Source organism: Syngnathus leptorhynchus, chromosome 8 (genome assembly GCF_054491065.1).
Source record: "Syngnathus leptorhynchus isolate UIUO chromosome 8, UIUO_Slep, whole genome shotgun sequence".
Taxonomy (NCBI): domain Eukaryota; kingdom Metazoa; phylum Chordata; class Actinopteri; order Syngnathiformes; family Syngnathidae; genus Syngnathus; species Syngnathus leptorhynchus.
The window spans coordinates 7,253,538-7,278,652 of NC_141202.1; the positions used below are offsets into that span (position 1 = coordinate 7,253,538).

At 39.8% G+C, this 25,115-nt stretch overlaps 3 protein-coding genes across 4 annotated transcripts; 2 read left to right on the top strand and 1 right to left on the bottom strand.

Annotated features, from left to right (window-relative positions):
• Positions 1 to 39: 39 nt before the first annotated feature.
• gpd1l (glycerol-3-phosphate dehydrogenase 1 like) lies at positions 40 to 5,243 on the bottom strand. Its single transcript, XM_085919043.1, has 8 exons — positions 4,969 to 5,243; positions 4,451 to 4,628; positions 4,120 to 4,260; positions 3,018 to 3,156; positions 2,810 to 2,922; positions 2,106 to 2,342; positions 1,920 to 2,026; positions 40 to 1,279 (listed from the first exon to the last, which is right to left on the bottom strand). Exons 1-8 carry the CDS (start codon positions 5,010 to 5,012, stop codon positions 1,183 to 1,185), a joined length of 1,056 nt encoding a protein of 351 aa, XP_085775169.1. The 5' UTR covers positions 5,013 to 5,243; the 3' UTR covers positions 40 to 1,182.
• Positions 5,244 to 5,953: 710 nt separating this feature from the next.
• LOC147052210 (oxysterol-binding protein-related protein 10-like) lies at positions 5,954 to 20,095 on the top strand. Of its 2 annotated transcripts, none has more exons than XR_015066984.1 (12): positions 5,954 to 6,313; positions 8,141 to 8,319; positions 8,616 to 8,695; positions 11,669 to 11,761; positions 11,963 to 12,272; positions 12,640 to 12,737; positions 14,797 to 14,949; positions 16,498 to 17,008; positions 18,147 to 18,333; positions 18,513 to 18,695; positions 19,295 to 19,410; positions 19,526 to 20,095. XR_015066984.1 is itself a non-coding variant. In XM_085919159.1 (12 exons), exons 1-12 carry the CDS (start codon positions 6,120 to 6,122, stop codon positions 19,568 to 19,570), a joined length of 2,187 nt encoding a protein of 728 aa, XP_085775285.1. In that variant the 5' UTR covers positions 6,097 to 6,119; the 3' UTR covers positions 19,571 to 20,083. The 2 variants fall into 2 exon arrangements, 1 of the variants encoding a protein (XP_085775285.1); XM_085919159.1 differs by having other exon boundaries at positions 6,097 to 6,313; positions 19,257 to 19,410; positions 19,526 to 20,083.
• A 395-nt stretch (positions 20,096 to 20,490) lies between these two features.
• On the top strand, positions 20,491 to 22,795 carry LOC147052211 (gamma-glutamylcyclotransferase-like). The gene is made up of 5 exons (XM_085918512.1): positions 20,491 to 20,652; positions 21,263 to 21,374; positions 21,437 to 21,582; positions 21,671 to 21,803; positions 22,565 to 22,795. Exons 1-5 carry the CDS (start codon positions 20,543 to 20,545, stop codon positions 22,685 to 22,687), a joined length of 624 nt encoding a protein of 207 aa, XP_085774638.1. The 5' UTR covers positions 20,491 to 20,542; the 3' UTR covers positions 22,688 to 22,795.
• The last annotated feature ends 2,320 nt before the right edge of the window (positions 22,796 to 25,115 follow it).

Sequence of the window (25,115 nt, forward strand, 5' to 3'; positions counted from 1 at the left end):
AGTTTAAAAAAAAAAAAAAAAGATAAAAAATACAAGTGATACATTTGTACATTTTATTCTGCACAAATGCATGGCCAGAGAAACTATTGAAAAATCAACAAAAGTTTAAGAACATTTCTGTAATAAAGGCAAAAGTTGAATCCATAACAGATGGTACTGTATTTTTTGTCTCTGTTAATAAGATGGCTTTTACACCAGGTAACATTGAAACACTGATTTCCCGAGAAGCAGTAAAGGCATATAAATACAGATCCTAATGAGACACATCATACATAATATCTCCTTTGATATCAAAATGGCTTCTTTGAAGTTATTCAGATCAGCACACTGTAACAAAATACATCCAGAAAACAACTATGCACCATCTGCATGGCAGTGGATTAAGAGCTGGTGCATAAATGGCCTTGAACATAGACTTTGTGCATTAGCGGTGCTGGTAGATCTACTGCCTGAAAATTCTGTAACAAAATGATTTAAAGATACATTTTCAAGTGTACAAGATTGTGAAGGATTTATGATGACAATGCCTTTTTACAAAACAAGCTTTTAAATGCTTCATTTTTAGTCAGTGACCCAAAGACTGATGTTTTATAGCTTTCATCCAGACCTGAGTATTTGAGAATCGTACTGGAAGTCATAAGTGACAATTTGTGCTTAAAAAAAAACTCACATCTCTAATAACTGACAATTTGTGCTTAAAAAAAACTCATCTCTAAACAAAAAGTGAATTTGAATTATGCTACAAAAATGAAAACTAATAAACCTTACTGCAGCATACTGACATATTGTTTTAGTCCTAATACGTCTTGCAAGGATGCACAAAATGATCCTGTAATAAAATGCGTCAAAAGTATTTGTTACAAAAAGAAGTAAATATGTCTTACAAAAACAAAAAGCAACCCAAATCTTTAGTTTTATCGTCTGTTAGTCAAGCTTCATATGTACTCATGCGATTGATTTCCACTGTTACTGTCTTTAGTCCTTCATGTGTCCATTACTTTGCATAAACAAAAAAAAAAAATAGATCCTTCATTATAAGTGTAAGATCGCTCAGCCAATGAAATGAAATATACACTATTTGATCAAATTACAACAACCATCAACAGAGTGCAAATTTTGAACATACTTTTGTTACTTTGATTTTAGCACAACAAAGGACCCGTGGCTTTATCATGCCAGTTGTCACATGTGCTCTGGGTGGCTCTGCAGACAAGAGATCATCTCCTGGACTGGTTTGCCCTCAAAACAAATGTGATAGACCGCTGAAAAAAGAGGAAACCTTGGGAAAGAGGACAAAAGAGTTAGATTGCACATCTGAACGGTATAAAAACAAAACAGTAAAGGCACTGTATGTCTCCGGCTAAAACATTTGTGGCGGTCAAATGTGAAATTGCACCCTATAATCTTAATTGTCACAAAGATATCAAGAAAATTTTACGACATTTTTTAACCAGAGATGCAAGTTCAGTTTTCTAGATGACTTCTTTGCACTGATTCCGCTCTCAGTTTTTTCTAGAGCACACGTGGTGTATTTAGTAATATTTATGAAGGGTTAGGTTCAACAACAGGTGGAATTTTTTTAGGGAACCGTCATAGCTAAAAATAACAACCCATAGTTTAGACTACATCTTAGGAATGTCACATGAGCCGTTATTGGTTGATACCTGAGCCCTGAGCACATGTGATGTCATTTTTAGTCAACAGCAAGTGGCATACTGCATTTTTTACAGCTAAAAATGGCAAAATTAAAAATTGCTGTTGACCGGCGTATTCATTTCGTTTAAGGTTTGGCATCAGCTATTTCTTGGTGTTAAGGACCAAGTAAGAACTCTCCTGGATACTGGTAATTAAATGATCAAATTTGCAAAAGACACTTCAATATAAATAATCGATACAGGGAAAAAAAGATGCAGACTAACTTGTCCACCAGTCCCTTCTGCTTGAGTATGTGGTAAACCTCAGCTGAGGTGGCAGGACCTTGGAGCTTCTGACCATTCAGCATCTCCTTCTCCAGTTCCTCAATGGTCTTAGAAAATGGGAGACATAGTTGAAAGTCATTCATTGTTTCCATGTCAAACATTCAGCAGTTTTATGTCTTCCTGTACCTTCCCTGTTGTAGCAAAAGCCTCTGCCACCCGTCGGTTGCGGCCGCCGTAGCAGGTTGTAATAAGGTCGGCTACACCGCAACTCTCCAAGAAGGTTGCTGTGGAAACCGTGTCATCCTTAGAGAAGAGTTTGGCGAAAGCTATCATTTCCATCAGGCCTAGACGAATCACGGCCGCCTTTGTGTTGTCGCCGCAACGCAGTCCATCGCAGAAACCTGCACCCACCGCCACAATGTTCTGACCCAGAAGACAAAAGAACTATCAGATTAGTTTACAGTAAAGTGTTCCCTTTATGTTTTGAGCAGTATATAACATCACTTGTACCAGGTTATGTATGGGTTGGTTACTGGTGATAAGTCTGAGATTGCTTATCTTCCAGCAACTTGACAAGCCTCAAAGAATTATTATTTATATATTTTTTCCAATGGAGGGTTGATGCAATGCGGTGTTCGGTGCCAGTGGATATGGTCCAGCTATAGATAATGGATGGACAGAGAATGGAAAACACTAAGGCTGCTGTCACATTTCTCATCCTCCAAACAAACTCAGAGCCATTAGTCAGCAGATGTGAGCACTGCAAAAAAAAAAAAAAAAAGCGGCTACCTACAGACCCCTTGGAAATGAGCTGGTGCAGTCATGGTGCAGCTTGATCCAAGTCATTACTTTTAAACATAATTGAATGACGGAGAACTTATGTAGAATACCTTCAAAGCTCCGCACAACTCTACAGTATCTGCATCATCCACCACTGTGATCCGGAAGTTGGGAGTCTGCAGGAGCTCTTTGAAAAGTTGGCCATTCTCCAGAATTTTACTGCCTGCATATCCGATAAACACAAACATACAATGGTGTCAACTGGCTAGAAAGGTATTCACGTCGTCTATGTTCTGTCATCCTATTTGTTTTGTTCACCAATGGTGGTTTCGCAGAACTTCTCAGCTGCTACTTCATTGGCAATGTTTGCACCCATGAGAACACTGACATCAATGCCCATCTTCTCTCTAATGATGTCAGATATCAGCTTGAGGCCCTCAGGACCTTCATCTATGCCCTGAAAAAAAAAAAAAAAGCATGTCATGTCTCATTGCTCGTAAAGCGTTATTTCAAATGTTACTACGTTATGCAATTGTTCTTGTTGAAAGGGATTAAAAAAAATAATAATTCGGTGTACTTTCAAGTGCCAAAACAAATCTGTGTCCTAGTGTTCCAGCAACTACAAGTGAAACTATTACTAATCTGGCTCTCCAATTAATGAGTCTGTCCATATTTTTTTTTAATAAGCTTTTTTTAACCAGGATAGCGTGTAAAATTGTCTCTCTCTTGCACGCATGCACACGCAAACCTTGTTTGCCTAAGTGTTATCTTGGCTTTCATCTCTGTCTCAGTCATCAGTGCAGTATAAAAATGGAGATACCGGTAATAGCTCAAACACGTCCCTGATCAAAATGTAGACAGCCTGTCACGTTGGCTTTTGTATGTGTAGTTGAAGCCCAAAGATTTATATGTGCGTTGAACACAACAAAATCTGATGAATGGCATTTCATAAACTTAATTAGATATAATGGTAAGAGTAGCGATTGTGCAGATTTCATCATCAATTCTGAATTGTTGCTTTGTTTTGTTCAACCAGCCACACCACTGATCACTTGCAATAATAATTAAAATAAATAAATCCCACTGGTTTTAAACGGCATAAATCTTTCAGTGAACAATCAAGAGTATTTCCTTGATATTTTTCTTTTCTCACTTCTAAACACTAAACGCACTGACTCCTTGCATACTTATAACCTAGCCCTACAATTGAGCAAAATTAGCCTGCTCGCATCTTGTGTGAGAGCATCAGTATTTGTCCAGCAGTGTATGAAATTAACACTCACTCCATGGAATGTGCCAAGCTCACACATTTTGCAACACTCCAGGCTGTTGTTGAGGAGATGATGTTTGAAACGAAAGCGCACTGTCAGCGGGTGTGCTGAGCTCTTTGAAATTGAGTATTAAAGACGATATCTCTTACCTTTATTAGTGTGATTCCCCGAGCTTTGGTTGGAACGCAACCCATCAACTCATCACACAGTTTTCTGATGAACTGGTGGGGCACCACAAACACCAGAAGGTCTGCTCCTTCGGCAGCATCGCGGAGCTGAGGAACAGCCACCTGGCAGCATAGAAAAGATAAAACATGAAAAGAAATGCAGTGATTTGATTCTTGAATCTTGAAGATGCGTGATCAGTGCAAATGCAGGGAGCTCAAGCAAGGAACCACACTTTAGCTAAAGCATAAATTGGGATTATTAGGGTAGGAAGCATTCTGAGGAGAGATTTTCTAATGAAAGCTTTTTTCTTACCACATTATCAGGCAGTTTGTATCCAGGCAGGTACTTGACATTCTCATGCTCAGTGTTTATAATGTCAGTGAGTTTTCGGCCATTAATATTTTCTTCAAACACCCACATCTTCACTGTGGTTGCAAACCGCTGCAGTGACCTGGCATTATTTCCAATGATCCTAGCAATGGCTGAGCCCCTAAAAAACAAAAACAAAGCAGAGGACGTGTTTGCCACTGTTTTAGTCCCACAATTGCATTCAATAATTTGGCAAAGTAGAGTTTAATTTTCTGTATGTTGCCTTTATGTGGCAGTGGTGGTTAAAGCACAAATCTTACTGGACTTGAGCCCCCTTCCTGTCAGTGATGTTACAATACCGTAGACTGCCCACTTACTTCTTCCACATTAGCATCAGACAAGCTATTATATGAGAAACTCACGTATAGATTTGAAGCAATGTAACACAATAACCACATTGATTCGAACGGGTTTCATTCGTTTAAATCATCATCATTGCTATAATCGATTTGAAAACTCACCAATTTCCGGATCCGACAATGCAAACTTTAAGCGGAGACGCCATGGGTGCAGCGTGTTCTACTTCGCCAACCTTTCGAGGTTGTTGAGGTTTTATTTTTTTTTTTTCTTTAACGTGTTTATTTTAGAAACATCAAATGAGCCTCGCATTGACTAGCGGCAGGACGAGACGACAGTTATCCAGCAGTGGCAGTTGGTTGGAGTCAATCAGCAAGGCAATGATCACGTGACTGCCACATCCCGATTGCTGACTGTTTGTGCTAGCAGAAAGAATACTAACGTTTTAACCACTGTGTGGAGCTTTTATAGCCAATGCATTAGAATTCATCATAACCATCAAAAACAGATGATTCATTTAATTTAGTTGAAACAAAAAAAAAAACAATGTCGCTCAGTGGGCAGTGTAACGTGACTTGAAGGGGAGAGCCACAAATATGCAATATGCGGGATTTCGTAACATCATTGCGGTTGCATGTTGTGCAAAGTTTGAAATTGGTCGCAAACAAAGAATAAAAAAATAAATACAGTGGATAAGTAAGGCTTCCCCTACTGTACTGTATTATTTTGACTGTACGTGCTGCGGTTATTGCGCTGCATACGTCAGCGTCTCCAACTGATGACGTCAAACATGGGCTCTCCAACATGACCTGACAATGGCAGACCTGCAGGCTGGCATTAAAAATGGGACAAACTTATTGTGCAAAACAAACTCAAAAGTTCAGAGCAAAATGGCAAATGGATGCAACCCACCCCAAGTAAAAGCCCAGCCTGCGATGCCGTAATGTGATGAATAATTAATATCCAGTGACTGTAGGGGGGAGTATTCCAGGCTGGGGGAGTGACCAACCCGGGATTTCCAAAATGAAAAAACTCGATAACGTCACCACAGATGGAGGGAGGAGGAGGAGGAGGAGGAGGAGGAGGAGGACAGCTCCGCAGTAAATAAGTCAGTATCTCTTCAGTGTCAACACTGTCAGGATGCAGTAAAGCTCTTACTTGCAGAATTCATGTCCTTATCTCATCATCATTGCATCAATTACTAAAAACTGCAGTTAATCGATGGATCAATGGCTTCTTGTCTCTTTACAAACACTTAAACATAGTAACCAGCCGTGAACAGACAGAATTGAGCAGCAGCAGCAGAAACGGCAGCATGAGCCGGTCCGTGCACCAAGAGAGCCCTCCCAAATATCCCAACAAGAGGCAAGAACAGCGAGTAGGACCACCTGCTTCCGAGTCCGGGCATGGTGGTGCAGGGTCATCGCCGCATAAAACAACCCGCAACAAACAGCATCTTGAAGGGGTCCTGAAGAAATATACTAATCTACTGCAGGGCTGGCAAAATAGGTAAGTGAAATGCAGTGTCTTAAAAAAAACTAACTTTTATTGTAGCCTATTAGATATAGATTTTTGTTTAAGTTATATGCCCACTTTTTTTTTTTGAAGATACTAGCTATGCATCATATGCAAACGTAATTGCATTTTATATAGTGTTGCAGGATTAACGAGTGATGAACTAATCATTGCCAAAAGCTCAAATAATGATTGATGTCTAAAAAAAATTCATGGAAGAAATTCAGGGAGCTTTGTTATCCAACTATCAATCCCCAAATCTAGGATTGTTTTTCCCCTGTTTCATAAGAAGCGTTACACCTTGATTCATTTTCATTCATTTTCCACCCATGACTACAAAGACAAGCATTGTAAAAAAAATAGATGGATGAATACTATGTGATAAAATTTTAGTCATAGTGCAATTTTATCCATCAGAGTACAGTATAATTCATAATTTTTCTTACGCGTATTCTGTTCAGGATTGCAGATGAGTTTGAGCCATCTAATTCTGAGCAAAAAACAAGGTTCATCCAGTAGTGACCAGTCTTGAATTAACATTCGGGATGTTTGATACCACTTTTTTCCAGACCGATACCACTACAAATACACAATTCTTGAGTAGTCTCGATATGATACCAAGTAACGACACCACTAGAACTTTTGCCACATAAAATGTCCCTCAAAAAAACAATGACAGATCATTTCAATCAATTTTCCCGAAGAAAATACATTTACAATTAATTTCTCTTCTAAGTAACAAAACAATTATTACTTTGTGAACACAAGGCTGCTCAATGGTTAATGTTAGTCAGAAAGAGAGTCGATTGTACTGCTGTACATATTTGGCATTATTGGTCTTTTGTTCTAGTCCTTTGAAGAACTGCCACTCTAATGGAGCCAACACACTAATTCTCAATATAATCACTGCCTGAACTACGTTCCCATTCATTCTATGAAAATGAAACTCGAGATTTCCATCCGTCATTGTGGATGACTGAAACGTGTACTGCATTGTGTCCTATAAATCTCATCACAGCCAACTTTGTTCATCAACTCCCGCCTACTGACTGCATTGCTATATGTCATATTTGTAGCCATTCAATTGTTCATGCATGTTTCCATTCATTCCATTTGAGATGTTTTTGAAAATCATGTGGGTGGCTGTCCCAGAAACACTGAATGAGTCATCCAGGAAAGCCCTGCACTTGAAGCTCTCCTGCATCTTCTCTCCCCAAACCCCCCCCCCCCCCCCCCCTCAACTCCAACTCTCTTCCTCTCTATTGTAAACTGTCCAGCTGGATCGATAGAACCATCCAAATGTGTAATGAGCTCCATGATCACACTTTGACAATGTGATGTATACTTAATTCCAAACACACACACACACACACACACATTTATATGTATATATTTATTTGGTTACATGCCTTTGCATATTTTTGCACATTTTTAAACCTAACATTAGTAGCTCTCATTTGTATTCCTAGAGAGACTGCATCGTGACTGTTGGAAAGACTATTGGGTCTAATCTTTCTTTCTGAAGTTGCTCATGAGGTCAAGAGTGAAATGAATTCATTTTGTTCTTTCCGACCCATTCGAGAATGCTGACTGAGCATTATCACACTAGCATATTCACGTTCTCTGCAGCTGGTATTCCCTGTGTTTTGGGTGTGTTAGGTTGTTTACACAATCATAGTGTTGATACTTCAATGACATGGTCTAAAATGGGATGTTAGAAAAATGTCCTGCTATGGACACAACAAAATACATACATTTGGTCCTCAAAGAACATGAAGGTATTCAGATTTTTCTCTGTTGTTCTTGTGACTTCTCTTGCAGGTATTTTGTGCTTGACCCCAAGATTAGCCGTCTTGACTACTATAGACATGAACACAACAAAAGCCAGCGACCCCCAAGAGGTTCTCTGTCTCTACTTGGAGCACTGGTTGTCTCCTGCAGTGACTTTCCTTACATGTTTGCTATTCAGTCCCCAAATGGTGAATCTTATAAACTTAGAGGTAAGTGTGACATGTAATACTCTCTAATACTTAGAGATTTTATAAATAAATATATGAACACATAAATGTACAAAACGAAGCAATTTTTGGAGTTGTTTGTTGAGTGTAAATTTTGTACTCACTATTGAATATACTATAATAAGTGTAGATAACTTCTTTCAAATCTCTTCAGGAAAACAAATCGTAAAGGTTGTTGGATTTTTTTTTTTTAACGATTTAAAAATTTCAGTCACTTTCTTGCAGTCTGTGATGCATCCTGTACAGCAATTTGAGCAATCTTATTTGTTTGTTTTTAGCATCAAATGCAGAGGAGCAGGAGTTATGGATGACACAGCTACAGCTCTGTTCTCGACGCCACTCTGACAATGGAGCCAAGGTACACGCGCACATGCACGCACACACGCAGTCATTTTAAACCGCCGATTGAATTCTACATTGATCACAAGACAGCCGTGTTCAATTCCCTTCTCTTTCCTGCTTCCTTATTGGATTGGCAATACTCCAAAAATGTGCTTGGCCAGAGATTTTAGATTTCGAGACACACTGGAGCCTGATTAAATTTCTACCCAGGTGCTGCACTTGTAAGATATAGTTTGTTTTATTCAGCCTCATCGACATCTTCTCCACTCAGGCATGTGAAGCAGATGTCGCATCTCGCTAATGGTTTATCCCCCCCCCCGACACAAATTCACCATCACAGGTGTCTTAAAAGCAACGCAGCCTCGGTAGTGTGATGTACAATATGTCCCGCTGTCTCTAAATGGACAACCAAAATTATCCATGCACTTTGATGCTGTTGCTTTGTTTTCCACCTTCAGCCAAATATCTATCCTCTTTGGTTTTCATCTCACTGCTGAAAGCCTCCCATCTGTTCAGTCTTCTCCACTCGCAGCTGTACCAAGCGCTTGATATATTTAAGCATATCTTAGTCTGGTTCATTTGCTAATGTGCTGGGTGAGGACTATGTGTACTGTGTTTAACTTGGCAACCATGTGACTATTATTATTATCGAATGAGAGGTTTCATCAGAGTGGAGCGATGGCGACCTGGATCCATTATCTATCTGAAAGCATTCACCTTTTCGGACCTTGGAATGATGCTCAAAGAAATTCTTGATGTGCCTATTTTTCTATAATGAACATATTGTTCTACTCGTGTCTCTTTCCTAATGGGGGGATAAATGCCACACAATTCTCTTGCTCTTGTGTGCGTTTTGGACTTATGATGGCAGCGGTGTAGCCCGAAGGTGCAGTGGGTGCAAAGCCAGAAAGGAATTAGGTTAGCAACTGCCTCTCACCCTACGTCTCCTGCACTTCCTTTAGCTCCTGATTTTTAAAGATGTCACAAGGTACCACAGATAAACGATAAATGTTGATTATTTATTTGAATTCAGAGGTATCGTTATGCATCAATTGAATTATGAATAGAAACCGTGTGAACAGAAGTCAGGGAAGGAGAATAAAAGATTTGGGAAAAAGGAAGAGGTGTTGTTTAGTTTTATATAAAGTCTTGATCATCGGGGTGAGAGACGAGAAACTCTAGTGCGAAAAAAGAATGTAAGAAATGAGTGAAGGAGGTGAATGAGAAAACGATGTGCGAAAGCCGCAGAGAAAATTAAAAAGGTGTTGAGAGGAGAATGCAAGATTCTTTCCAAATCTTTAAATAAAATCAACATACTTGTGTTTTAATTAGAACTGTTGCCACAGTTTATCTTACTTGGCTTTTGTCTTTCTTTTGCAGTGATAAAGTGAACTTGGTATTTTGTCAAATCTATATTTGGGTACATCAGGACTTTCACTGTGAACGTGTCTTAACATCTTTCGCTCGCTGTCAGAGGAGTGATGACTCACCCTCCCTTGAGAATGACACGTGTTGAGGGAGGCTGTCTGAGAGTATGTGGCAGTGTATAAAAAGACTCACTTCAACTCTGCCTCTGTTTTAGCCAACCTACATTTTTGTGTTTAACTGTCATTCTTGTCTATGTTCCATGCAAGAGAAGAACTCGGTCTGCATAAAGCTTTGGTCAAATTATATTCTGCTGTTAAACTTTTTTCTATGTAGGACCATGACATATATATGAAGCGAGTTGCGTGCTGATCACTGAAGATCAAATTTGGCCTGATTGCAATGGTGTGTGAGATCTTAACATGGACCAACACTCTTATTAACATACCTCAAGTTGACTCGTGGTAAAATAAAAAAGAAAATCATAGAAACAACAATCCCAATGATGTTGACCTAAATAAATAATGAAGCTTTGCAACTGAAAGGTGAGTTTAAAAATAAAACTATAGTGGAGTGATTTAGTGAGCTGAAAGTGACCTCTAAAATACCAATGACCATTTTATGCCCTATAAATAAATAATCAAGCATTGAACAGAATTCTGAGATGCTGAGCGTCAGTATTGGTGTTTACACGAAAGCGCTGGTCAAGATCTTAGCACTTTTGCAAGGTCTTTTTAAAGCCTGACATGGAAATTACAATATTTCAGACTGCATCAAAAACTGTACCACCATTGTGATTTATGCCATTTCGATTAATTTATAATATTTCTTTGGGAATAAAAATATATATCTATATATCTATATATACTAGTATAATCTATTGTGCACTGTTTCATGGATTACTGCAGGATGTGATTATTATTCATCATCACAGTTCATCTCTATTCGTTAAATAAGCTCATGTCCCAGTTGAGGTACTCAGGAGCCATTGCCAGTCCTAATTACATTCAAGGGTCACAGGAAACACTCATTAATTCTCCTCACATGAGTATACTTCTCTGTCAATTCCATTGCTCTGCCTAGGTACATCATTGAGAGATTGGAAATGTTTTTACCTCCACCATGTGGAAAAAAAGCATTCAATGAAAGAATATCTCTGTTTTAAGGATTGATGGTTGGTTTGTCAGTTAAAAGGTCAAATGTGCCCAGCAAGAACACACATCTATCCATTTTCTAAACCATATACTCTGTTTAGGGTTGCAAAAAGTTCTGTCATGGCCAGAATTTAAATGATCAATTCATCTATGGCTGTTTTTGTATCCAGGCCAAAACCCAGTCTAGTTTAAATAGTAGTCCTTCAGTGCCATCTTGTGGCATTTTGGAGTTATATTGAAATAAGTTGGCGCACTTCATGTGTTGTAGTACTTTGCCACACGCACTTTTGAGGCTTTTTGGTTCCAAGGAACTATGTTGGAGTTGCTATCATTCTACAATATTGAACCTTTTGAAGTTACTCACAATTTTTTTCAATATTGATTGTAAGACTCGACACCTATTTCCCGCAAATAGCAGATTTGCCACAAGCAATATTGTCAATTGTCTTATCCGGTCTGTTTGTGTGTAGGGGATTACTGCGGCACAAGAGGAACAGAAGATCCTGGTCAACTCCAATGAAACTCTACCCCCAAGAGCTGGACCGCTTTCCTGTCTCAATGAGGTAATGAACACTTTCAATCCAATTAGACTACAGACATAAGAATCTGCTCACACAAACACTTCACCGACAACTTCCATTATATTGACAACAAAGGAGGAAGATTATCAGCGAGATGTCCCAAAATACTTGTTTTTTATTTCTGGAAAATGAGAACATTTTCGCCGTGCCTCTCATGTTTTGTCCTTTTTTTTTTTTTTTTAGGACTTACTCCTTTTAAAAGCTACTTCTGCAGCCACGTTAAGCTGCTTGGGTGAGTGTTTCACTTTGCTACACCACAACGTGCGGGCCCACAACCAGAACCAAAACCATCATTCAATGAGTTCAAGTGAGGCAGCCCCTGCAGAGAAAGCTAAGTCCTGGAGTCAGCGCTGCAGCCCTAACGTGCACCAGATGGAACCCGCTAGCCTCAAGTCGACTGGTCAAAGTCCATTTCACCATGTTAGTGACATCCAAAGTCCCAAACACGGTAGCTACAGTCGGAGTCAAGACAACCACATCCAGAGTCACACAGGTGAGCTGAGAGATGATTCTTGCATCTCCGATTTAAATTTTATTTACCAACTTGATGACCACTGTTATTTATATTAATGACTTTTGTTGTGGTGGTGTTAATCAAGTGTCAATTTTTACCGTATCGCTACAGGATCGTAAGCCTTGTGCACCCCTGAACTTTCCAATCTCAGTCCATGTTTAGTCATTGGAGACAGCAATCTCCATTTTTTATACCACCATTTAAAAAAAAAAAACACAGATTTTCCAATAGAATACAATTTATTTCCAAAAAAGAAGTGCTGCTTCTACAAAATTGCCTATTTATACTTTACTTCCAATGACTGAGGAAGTCATCTGACTTTTCTAATTTGGAATCCCTTCTGCAGATAGTTCGACTGGATGGATCAGATCTCCTCAGAAGCAGATGACAAATGATGCATCAAAAGCGGTCACGCTCAGTAACCAGTCCCAACACCACGTTGAGGTATCGCACATTCTGTTCATTTACACCATATCAGAGCTGCAACAAATAGTTAGGGAGATGACAATATTTGACATTTGTGTATTCGAAATACAAAACAAACCTAAAGATTGTCATTTATGACACATTTTCAATCAAAGTTCTTATTTATTTTTTTGTCAAAACGGCTTATTATATATACATATATATAAAAAAGCTGCAGTGGCCCCAAATATTGTTACATCTCTCCTACCAATGAAAATGAAAGCCACTGTATATATAAATCTTGCTTGAAACATTGGCTGGCTGAGTGCACCTCTTTGTCAGTACTGCAGCACGAAATGATGGACAAACAATTTCACACTCTCCAAACCCTCATAACGCATTAACTGGATGTTCCTCAAGAGTAAAGGACAACTGTGAGATAAATGGGAATGACAAATAATTTTAGTTGTAGCAGCTCTGCAGAGGAGAGGATTTGGATTTTTTTTTAGATTTTTCATTTTTTTAAATACAGTATAAACAGATTTTCAGAAGACAAATGAAAATGTGTACTGACGGAAGATCTATCTTTAAATGTGTAGTTAATACTCCATCTGGGTGAAAAATGCCCAAAAATCCCAAATATGAAAATTTCACCCGAGTAGGGGGGCACATTGCTCTCTCCCTGCATATATAAGCAATTAAAACCCTTGTGGTGGCATGTCAGTTACAGATTTGGGTAAAATCCAAAGCATACAGTTTGGCACTGATTAATGAAATGATATGCAAAATAGGTGATGCAAATTCATGTCATTAATTTTAGTTCCTGTTGTATTTTGTACACCTCGCTACATCAGCACACTTCATTCACACTACAGTCCTTGCTTGTCTGAAAGCATATTTGTCATTGATTATTAATTTGACTAAAGATACTTCCAAGCCAACATTTACTTTTCCAGAAGTTGTGCCTCAGGTCATACCTGCATCTCTTTTTTTGGTTCTGCTATTTGCTGATTGTGGCTAAAACGCGGTAGTGTTAACTGAAGACGATTGTTTCTGTTGTTGGGATGTCGGCTGAGTAGATAAAGTAGCAAATCACTTACAATAATCAAATTAAAAAAATAATAAAAGCCACATCAGCATGGTCTTACAGCTGTGAAGCAAGCGAAAACAATTTCATTTCTATATTCATAGACATGTTACCTAACTAAGGAAGCTGTGTTAAATGGTGTCTTGCATAATGTTTTTGACATTTGCTTCTTTTATATTGTTATAAGGGACAAGTGGAACTACTGTTGGTTTTTATTTATGTCCACTAAGATTGCTACAGATGAAACGAGAAGTAAAACTTGCGACAAGCAGTCCATTGTTCTTATTTATAATTATCAAGATATGTTGGAATTTATGTATCTCCCGTGTTGTTTCTCAAGACTCCAAAAGAGAGCAAAAACAAACGATATTGCCGTTAATAGCGTGAAAAAAAAAAAGTGAAACCAGTCCAGAGTAGGCAGGATGCCTAAGGGAAATGAAAGACTGATGGAGTGAGGGGGAGCTATTAAAGTAGGACGAGTTGTGATGTACATGGTGAGTGTGTAAGGGGCGGGGCTTATGTGTAAAGCTGGATGGCGAGACAGAAACCATCATAAGCATCAGGGTTAATCTGCTGCTCCAAAAAAACACAAATAGGCAGACATTCTGTCTCTCGCTACCTTATTCCTATTCCCTACCTGCACTTTTTTTTTTTTTTAACTTTGCTGGATATGAAATCCAACAGGACTCCTCTGCCTGCAGTGGCTGACTTCAAGCCGAGCCAAGTGAGTGGTTCTGTGTACGAATGGTGTGTTTACAGAGTGCAGTAATTTACAGAGCAAACTTGGCACGATACTCTACACTAATAAATGGATATTTCACTGCACTTAAGAAAGGTCAGAATGCTCTAAAATCATTGTGAAGTGTGCATTTGCAGTAGTTTTGCATTTTTAGAAGGAATTACAAACAACTCTGTATGAGTTACAATTTCCAAGCCAATGTTTAAGAACAGCAAACTAGCTTTTCTCATTCAATTTCAATAAAAGCATTGGCAAAATATGTGCATTTGCAGGGAAAGCCCAACAGCCCAGAGAGCCTGGATCCCAGTGCCGAGACCACGGACACAGAAGATAACGATGAGGAGGACCTGGGAGTTCTTGATGAGCAGCGAAGTATAATCCTCCATCTACTGTCCCAGCTCAAACTTGGAATGGACCTCACTAAGGTGAGTTTCTCATCCTTGGCTTCTTTAGATGACTTTACCTTCCCTATGCAAGAGCATCTGTATAAATATGAAATGTGCAGCTGAGTTAATTTAGGGGACATGGCTGATAAAGTCAATTAAGTTTTGATTGTTATAGTCCAAGTCCTTTGCTTTCTAGTGTTATCAACCTTTAGGCTTTTGATTGTATGCTACAATCACATGACTTCTGCTCAGGTGATTGTGGTGACTCTTTCAGACCAATGAGCTAATGTGATTATCGATGGCCCGCTGCTCTGGATCACAAGAAGAATGTGCTGATGGAATAGAATACAAGAAAGACAAGGATTTAGATTGTGCTTCTCAAACGGCAGGAAGTGTCAACAGAGTCATCCACTCCCAAAATCAGTCGTCATCTACCCATCTGCTGCATCGGCTAGGCTCGAGCTCCCACTGCAACCCGAAATAGAATGCGATAGAAAAAATGGATGTGTGGATTGTGTTTTGTTGGATCATATTGGTCGCTTTTTCAGGGTCCACTGGTACCGGCCAATCTGTGCAATGTTGGGTCACGCTCGATTTTCAAAGTCAGAGTTTTGGACTGGTGTGAGTGCCCTGTGGCCTTCATGTGATGTAAAGTATAATCAATGCAGTTGTTCCTGCTGTCGCTTGTGAATGATTACTACCACCTTGCATCACACAAATAAGCAGAATGAATTTATTTTGATCACATATAGGGAAGTTGCAGTTATGTATTATGAAACGATGATACGTAATTAGGAAGCATGGGCGAATGCAGCAAGGGACAGGAGAGGGGTAACTACCCCGAAGCACACAACGATCGTTGCGCAGTCGATCGTCCCACATTATTAAGCTTCACATTTACATTGCACTCAAAGTCAACTACTGCATACTCGAGTTGACCTCGAAGCGCGATGGATTGCCACAGTTTCCTCGTCGTCCATGGCTGAGATTCATTTAGACAAAAGTAGTGCTTTTCTAACATCTTGTGGCAGCAACAACAAAAAAAAGACAATTTTAAACCATTTTGCGGTAGGGGTCAATTTCTCGGTGATTTCCACTTTTTGCTGGGCTTGGTCTCGTTACCTTGCAAATAGCAGAGGTTCATTCTAAGTGGGCAACTGTCACAGATCTCAGTTAAATATAGTCAATAAGATAATTTGGGAAACAGTGGCACTGAACTCTCCAAACTGCTCAGCCCGCGACTCCATTGAGCTTCACTACCTCATCATTTCTCAGTCGCCTGTTTAGATTTGAATGTGTTTGCATCCAAGAAAAATACATCAATGTGCTAAGCAGAATTTACATTTGTGATACAGGATTTGCATTTCAACACTGACAAACCAGTGTGGAGTTTGCATGTTCCCCCTGTGCCAGAGTGTTTTTTCTCCTGGTACTACAGCTTCCGCCCACATTCCAAAAAATATAAATGTCACCCAAAAATAGGCTCCAGCTCTCTCGCAAACTTAATTTGGCCCAGCAGAAAATAGATGGAGAATTAATCAAATAGAAGAGCAGCTTAATTCTTTCCATCTTCTCTTTCCTTCACAGGTTGTCCTCCCTACATTCATCCTAGAGAAGCGCTCTCTACTGGAGATGTATGCCAATTTCATGGCTCACCCTGACATCTTCCTCTCGATCACAACTGGATCGACATCAGAGGAGCGCATCATCCGCTTTGTTGAATACTATCTTACTGGCTTCCATGAAGGCCGGAAGGGCGCGGTAGCCAAAAAGCCCTACAACCCCATCCTGGGTGAAACCTTCCACTGTACCTGGTGTGTGCCTCGGGAACGCGTTCGATCCCTCAGAGCCAGCAACTGTACGGCTCCTAAATCAGGAGTCACGACTTCAAACCCTTCACAGAGGGGGACAGAAAGTTGCAGTGGGGTAAAACCTGACTGTTATCAGATTCGCTTTGTGGCAGAGCAGGTGTCTCACCACCCGCCTGTATCAGGCTTTTACTATGAGTGCAAGGAGAAGAGGATGTGTGTGAATACTCATGTATGGACCAAAAGCAAATTCTTGGGAATGTCTGTTGGAGTTTCAATGGTTGGAGAAGGTAAGATAACCTATGATTACATTATCCTGTTTCCACTTTGGATTTGACATTTTATATATCTATATATCTAAAGCGGACTTTGACTTTGATATATATTTTATTTATACATATATTTATATATGCAATCAAGAGAATGCACATATACACAAAGGTAAGTTCACGTGTTTCAAATCATATGATATACCTGAAGATGTTAAACAATGCATACATGACTTCTGCTCGACATAGTTTTGGTTGACTGTGTGTTTGTGTGTACATGTGTGAGCGCATGTGTGTCTTGGGGAAGGAAACAGATATGAATACATTTGACCTGGACATAAGACAGCTGGCTATTACATAAGCATCAGGGAGGAAGGGGGGCAAAGTATGAAGCGTGCACAATAAGGACAAGGCAGACGTTTGAAAATTCACAGTATACAAGCTAAACTGACATGGACCCTCTTAAATATTTTTTTTTAAATTTGTTTCTTTGACATATAGATTGCATTTTAAAATTGAAACATGACACATTTAAAGTACACAATTGCTCTTGCTAGGAAGCTGAGTGTAAAGAATGTTCATTTATTCATGGTAGATTTAGAACAGTGATTCCCAACCAAGGTGCTGGGGCGCTGTGCGACATTATCGGCAATCATTAAATGATCCTTTATTTTTTATTAGAATTCCCATTAGTATCCACAAAATGGTTGATAGTCTTCCCCGGGTCGTCAAATTAGTACTATAAAGGCATCCGAAATAAATTAAATTAATTGGTTTAAAATTACTCAAGATAATAAAATGTAAGAACACAAAATAAAGCAAACAATTGTTTTTATTACAAAATATATTGCATATTTTATTACATTTATATAAATACTGTAAATAAAATCAATCAAACAACCACAGGAAAAAAAATTGGGAAAAAGAATCACTGCAGGATAAAAGTGAAATATTTTTAGTCAATAGAGGGAAATCAATCTTTGTTGTTTTTTTTTCAATATTGTACTTTGATTCAGTTCAATTCAATAAAGATGTGTACCAGTTCTGGTCCACATTGTTGGGCAACACGTTATGTGTCAATCCCATCCATCTAAATGAAAAATCTGTTATCCTTATCAGAGCATTTCATCCACCCATGTCTCCGCCCTGTTGTTCCCAGGTGTAATGCATCTGCTAGAGCATGATGAAGAATATGTGTTCACACTTCCTTGTGCCTACGCCCGTTCCATTCTGGCCGTGCCTTGGGTGGAGCTGGGGGGAAAGGTTACAATCAGTTGTGCCAAAACTGGGTACTCAGCCACAGTCACATTCCACACCAAACCTTTCTATGGAGGGAAAGTTCACCGGTAGGTGACACACATTTTGTACGAGTTTTTAACAGCCTATTGTCCTTGTCTATAAAACAAGCCCAAAGCAATATTTGTCCATTAAGACATGATTTTGACTCAATCACAAAACAGCGAAAAAGCGGTAGAACACTCCACTCCAAATGTTTTCCTGAACGGAACAAATCTTCCTTTTACAGAGTAACAGCTGAGGTCAAGCACAATCAAACAGGAAACGTAGTGTGTAAAGTCCAAGGCGAGTGGAACGGCGTGCTGGAGTTTACCTACAGTAATGGAGAAAGTAAAGTAATTGACACCTCCAAGCTGCCCGTCATCAAAAAGAGGATCAGACCAATCGAGAAGCAGGAACAAAATGAGTCACGGTGAGTCAATCGGATGCATGAAAAAAAAAAAAAGGTGATTAGTAAATTTTTGTAGAAAGCGTTCCAAAACATTAGTGAAATGGTTACCATGACTTTTGACCAGATTTTGTATAGTTGTATTTGTACTTTTGTAGTTTTGTAATTTGTAGTCTTGAGCAGAAGTCAAACAACATTTGTGGGCCAGCAACATAGAATGATGTGGAGGGCTCGATCTGGCCCGCAGACCTTGAGAGTTTCACACTGGTGACTGCAGGACCACTTTCTTGATGTGCATGATTCTTCCCAATTTGCCAGAAACAAACTCCACGACAGGCCCAAGTGCTTAATCTCCAAATGTTCAGATTCTGCTTACAGCCTCCCACTGGGCAGCCTGATTGGCATTTACCAGATAACAAAAACAAACCCGAGATAGATTCTGCAGAAGTGGAGAACGTTTTGCTGGCTGCAGCACGATGACTGGTTTTGAATTGATTTGTTTGAGAAAAAATAGGAGACGCAATAAGTGAAGCTGTACTAAGCTTTCCTGGGGTGTACCACGCATGTTTTGTGTGCTGAGTCTAGGCGCCTTTGGCAGCATGTAACCGCATCTCTGCGGGCAGGAAGGATGGACGAAGCCGCGGAACACAAACAGCGCCTTGAAGAGAGGCAACGTAGCGAGGACAAACAGAGAGCTGCCACCAAAACTCCTTGGAAACCCAAATATTTTATCAAAGAGGTGAGGAATACTATAAATTCAGTGAATCCTTCCCAAAAAAGGCAGATAGGAATCGATTATTATTTATTTGTTTGTTTGTTTGTTTGTTTGTTTGTTTGTTTGTTTATTTATACAGGGTGAAGATTGGGTATACCACAACCCACTATGGAAAGTTCATTGAACAAAGACCATCTCAGAAAACAAGTGGAATAATCAAAGAAGAGGGTCCGCCATCAATGGCAAAAAGAGAAATAGGAGAGCAAAGCTTTCAGACAAATTTCATCTGATTGTGAGGATGAAATGGTTCAGAGGTTGGATGGACGGATGGATGGATGGACGGACGGACGCATAGTTTTTAATGCTTTTGAGATTACTGTACCAATGTAAATGAGTGAAATGACACTATATGTGCGACCTTAAGTCTTTATTCAAATTAATATAGTCAGGAAAACAGCACTGCATAGTGTGCCAAATGTTTTCATGTCTACGTTCTTGTAATTATTAAGTAACCCAAACGGTTCCTTTGGTTCCACCAGTCATCCTCTGGTGGATTTAATTCCAACTTTCCTCTGAGGATACTTTTTCACATTTTTATAAATGTTGGTCGTAATAAAAACAACAATAACAGGTTTTGTCACTATTCAAATGTTTTTACCCTTGAGCAGGTGAGCAGATTCCATCAATAACCTACAAACCCATAAATTTAGATTTAATAATAATAATAATAATGCATTTTATTTGTTTGGCGCCTTTCACGGCACTCAAGGTCGCCGAACACACATATAAAATAGACCCAATTAAAAGAAAAGAAGTCGAAAAGCAAAAAACATCCGCAGCAGAGTAATCAAATGAGACAACCATAGTTGACAGATGAAATGAGGGGACAGTGAGGGTGATACTGGAGGCAGACCTGAGAGACCGGGTAGGAATGTGTACATGAAGGAGATCAAGCAAGGCAAGGGTTATTTGGTTTGGGTGGACGGTAGATATTAGTTAAAATAATTGGTGAGGGTCCATTTAGCTGCAGAGCGTCTGATTCAAAAGAACTGGTCTCTGGCACTAAAACAAATAAGACCTTCCAAGTCTCACGATGAAATATCGCGAGACTTCCTCCTGAGACGTGGTTTGCATATGTAAACAAACCCGGGTGGACATGATACATTCAACTGAGAAAAGTCACCAGGATGTTGCCACGTTTCAGTCAGACACAGAAAGTCAAACTTCAACTCAAGGAGAAGGTCCTATAGAAGGTGTCCTTTGCCGGTGAGGGAGCGGATGTTAAATAGTCCCAGTTTGACGTTACAGTGTTGGTTCGAGCAGGAAGTATTAGCTAACCTAGCTAGGCTAGCCAATGCACTGTTGAACTCAGTATAGTTCTTACATTGTAGAACTAAAACTTCAAATATCCAGCGTCTCTTCCAGTAGAGGTCACTCCTGTATGATGCACGATGTTGCAGCACACCTTGATTGGTCTGACACTGAAAGTGTGCAACTTAAAATTCTATACCGTACCATAAAAACACACCAAAAATGATTGCCTTCAATCTGCAATAAAGCATGCTATGAATTATAAACTTGCTACTAGACGTGGTTCACCGTATTTGAATTTGGATGAACTTGAACAATGACTAGCCCCAAGGGACTCTGTGAACATCAACTGGGTGCAGATGCAGCGCCCGTGGATTAGCATGAGAATAGTTTGTGTGTCCTGGAAGGTCAGTAGTTCATTTCTATCCCAGTCCAGCTCATGCTCTTTCACCTTTGCTCCATACTGCCCTGCACACGGAGCTTGGACCCAGCTCTGTTACTGTTAGCTCACCCTGAGTGCTGAAATTAGTAACTATTTGACTCTTCTTCTGGTAACCGGAGACAGCATGGAGGATAGCTGCAACTTCTTGTATTTCGCATATGGTAGCAACCTGCTAAAGGAACGACTGCGGCTGAAGAACCCGTCGGCAACGTTACACTGTGTGGCCAGATTAAAGGTACGGTTAAATCGCTGTCCCACGTTTTACTCTTATACATAGACAACATATTTCTGTTTCAGGACTATAAATTGGTATTTGGGAACTTTAAAGGCCTCCCCAATGAGCGGTGGCAAGGAGGTGTGGCCACCATTGAGCACAGTCCAGGAGATGAAGTGTGGGGGGTGGTGTGGAGGATGAACAATTCTGACCTCGAGTCTCTCGACAGGTGACATAGCATCTCGCGAGCAACGTGTAACGTTTTCCCCTTGAAACTGACATTGTGTGTTTGTGTGTGTTCCAATGTGCACACACAGTCAAGAGAACGTCACGTTGGGTGCGTACAGCCCTGTGGAAATATCGGTAAGGACAAAAAGCCAGGAGCTTTGTTGCCGCACCTACTTAATGAACAGCTGTGTGTATGCCCCACCATCACCACAGTATCGACTGGTAAGCATAACTTTTGTACATAATTTCCTACTTCTAATGATATTGATTTTCATGTTTTGACATTCATGCTGGAAGAGAAAATGGAAATCTAGAAAAGGGTTCAATCCGCTCGCCCCCCATCGTCACCTGACAACCAATCGGTCACATCGCTCCATGATCACAGTTTGTTTGTGACAATCCCAGATTGTTCTCTTGCACAATTGAGAACTTCAAATAATGTACGCATGGCTGAGAGAATGAATGCAGATGAAGACAGTAAGGCTTTGTCTTCTACTGTATATGTATACAATGTGTGCATTAGACCACTGTATGCACTGGCGGAGCTGGGATGGTGGGTAAAGAGTGAAATATGCTTGGACCCCATAGGTGCAAGGCCAGATATAATTCCACTTTGGGGTATTTTTTTTTCCATTTTTAATTTTCAGGGTCAAATGTATTCTAGTGGTTCTCATCGTTGACTTATATGCGGCTAGCATGACACCGTTTCCGACTCAATGCCCCCTGCGAATGACTGGTCGGTTCGAATTGGTTCCAGGCCTTTCCGTGACAATGAAGCGGTATGGAAAATTGGCTATTGAAGTTTCCCCAACGGTTAACGTGACAACATACTGTTGCTCAGCAGAATCGCTCAGGTTATTGCAAAATAAATTTGTATTGAGGATATAATCATATCCAAGATGTAGTCTTTAGTAATTGTACAATTGCAGCAAACACAATGTTTATATATAGACCATGTATAATTTGACTTTTCCCCATTGAAGGTGATTGCGATGGGAGCAGAGCAAAACAGATTGCCTAAGGACTACCAGGAGAAGCTAAGAGCAATCGAGACCAACAAGTATGAGGGTTCTCTACCTCTGATGGTTGAACTGGAGCTTGAGTGAGCCAGAGAAGCAGAAAGACAAGACCTGATCAACAAACTGTTGTTTTCTGGTGTACTTGTTCTATTAGCAGTGGCAAACAGGCTCAAATAAAGCAGGGTGTCAAGTGTACTGTCATTTATAGTCCTTGGGGTCGTTTGACAATAAACATTAAGACAAAAATCAAAATTGGCAAGATCGAGGGCTGTGTTTGTTCTAAGATGCAGCTGTCCCTCTCATTGAGAGGATTTGAAGTGTTTCAAAGAGGTAAGCTGTGAAATATTATGGAAATGAAGCAGAGTAGTGCCTTCTCTAAAATTGTTTATCTGCCGACGAAACAACCCCCTCACGCACGTCATCAGCCAACCAGGTGGCTCTTTAGTTTCTGCATACAAAATGTCATCCCTACTGATTTTCTTTTTGCTGTCTTCATGGACATACAAACATGATCGTGCCAAAATCACAAATAATCACCATGTGTGCAACCGAGATGTGCACTATCTCAGGCAGGGATTTGCCCCGTCTGTGGGGGGTGAAATCCAAAACAAATGCAGCTGCAGCTCAGAATCACAGTCAACACATGATCTCCAGCAGTGCAGAGCTGAAAAGCACTCAACCCTAAAGAATGATTGAACTTTCATACACACGATAAGTGCTAATGGAGTCATTACATGGTGGTATGAGAAACTTGAGAAACCATCCACAGTTATTTTAGATACTTTGGTCATCATTACGCTTCTGGCTGATTCTGGCATGTTTATTAAATCAATAAATAAAGTAGGTAGCTGAAAATTTAAAGACTAAATTGGATTTAAATAGGAATGGAAATGTGTTTGTGTAAAGTCAGCTAGTACAGGTACTCTCCTCTGATGCTAATCAGGAGAAGCCAATCGAAAAAGTATGAATGGCGCGCTCAGGTGATATTACCAACTCCTTTATTGTCATGTTATCAGCCTTTAACTTCATACAGTGCACTTCAGGTGAGTTCTTGACCCAGTTATTATAGATTTGGAGTCCAACCTATAGCGCCAAAGTGCAGTGGTGAGAAGTGTACTGCACTTCAGAAGATTTGTCAAAACAGGCACATCATTGATTTTCCCAAACATCCACAGATGACAACGCGATGTAAAAAAAATATAGAAATAGACAAAGTACACCAACCGGGATTGAAATTTGGAATGGATAAGTTGGAAAAAAAACATCTGACATAGAGAGGAACACGAATCAAGCAGCATTAAAGACAGACGCGACAGATACAGAAAAGGAAGATATTCTCCATCCACGGCTTTATTAATGAGAATTGTTTGATGTTGTCTGTTCCAAAAATGATTCTTAGCAATTCTTGTGCCAGCTTCACAATCGCTATCATTTGTCAATCAAAAAGGTAATTTATTCAGAATTCATTGTTAGCCCACTCAATCCAATTCTCAATACAATATTATTTGTAAAGCACTTTAACACATGACTGTAATGAATGAGGAATGAATGTCAGGCAGCGGTGTGTACATCACTGATAACGATGAGAAAAAAATAGGTCAAAGGTTGCGACAAGTGGAGCACCAAAAGATTCCATCGACGTGACCTTCCCACGACAGTTGTATCTTCACTCGGTTAACATCTGACAGGTTGAATATGTGTTGATTTGACCTTTGACCTAAGCTACATTGTCTTGTGCCGACCAAAAACCAAAGCTGTTAATATTATTAACATTTGTGGAGCAACATTATGTAACCATCCATCCATTTTTTGTACCGCTTGTTTCCATGGGGGTCACGGGCGTGCTGGAGCCTATTCTGGCAGTCATCGGGCATTATATAACCATATTTGTAGAATTCCTTGCAAAGGTTCAGTTCCCAGGTTTGTAATCCTGAGATTTACATAACCACTTCACCTCAAAGTATAAACACTTAATGGCTCTGACTCGTAAAATGTATCGCCACAATTCCAATGTCCACATTGAAGCAGATGTAGGTTATGTGTGGTGATGTGAGTACTATCCTCTCTTGACCTTTTGTGACCTTAGTTCCTCGTCAGCATCATCATCAATGGTCAACCTTTCGTAATGGATGCCAAGCATATAATATCTGTAAATTATGACATTTTGATTGACTCCGATACCACATTACAAACACTCCATTCAGTTACAAAGGTCACTGAAAGACTCCTCAATGGTCAGGTTCCTCCATAGTTACATCATAGTGAGTTAGTGTCATTTTTATTTTATTGTTTTTATTTTGCTGTGGGATCAATGTGGTCTGCTGATATATAAGTATATATGTCCGTGGGCCTCTAATTGTGGAATTTACTTCTTTCTGAGATAAGAGCTGACTCAATGTCGACCCTTTTCTATGTGACCCAAGAATGATAGAAAATAAAACAATTATATTGGGATAATAAAGTGGCTAGTTGGAGGCCCCGCCTCCTCCCACCATTCAAGTTGCAATCAGTGTTG

Bases quoted from the DNA above. Each gene is read 5' to 3' on its own strand.
- LOC147052211 (XM_085918512.1), top strand. From the start codon at position 20,543: ATGATACATTCAACTGAGAAAAGTCACCAGGATGTTGCCACGTTTCAG. The intron at 20,653-21,262 runs GTGAGGGAGCGG...AACCGGAGACAG, and splicing joins ATAGAAGGTGTCCTTTGCCG to CATGGAGGATAGCTGCAACT. The intron at 21,375-21,436 runs GTACGGTTAAAT...TTTCTGTTTCAG, and splicing joins ACTGTGTGGCCAGATTAAAG to GACTATAAATTGGTATTTGG.
- LOC147052210 (XM_085919159.1), top strand. From the start codon at position 6,120: ATGAGCCGGTCCGTGCACCAAGAGAGCCCTCCCAAATATCCCAACAAG. The intron at 12,273-12,639 runs GTGAGCTGAGAG...TCCCTTCTGCAG, and splicing joins CCACATCCAGAGTCACACAG to ATAGTTCGACTGGATGGATC. The intron at 18,696-19,256 runs GTGAGTCAATCG...TGCTGAGTCTAG, and splicing joins CAGGAACAAAATGAGTCACG to GCGCCTTTGGCAGCATGTAA.
- gpd1l (XM_085919043.1), bottom strand. From the start codon at position 5,012: ATGGCGTCTCCGCTTAAAGTTTGCATTGTCGGATCCGGAAATTG. The intron at 3,157-4,119 runs GTAAGAGATATC...TTTTTTTTTCAG, and splicing joins GGGGAATCACACTAATAAAG to GGCATAGATGAAGGTCCTGA. The intron at 2,027-2,105 runs GTACAGGAAGAC...CCATTTTCTAAG, and splicing joins CTTTTGCTACAACAGGGAAG to ACCATTGAGGAACTGGAGAA.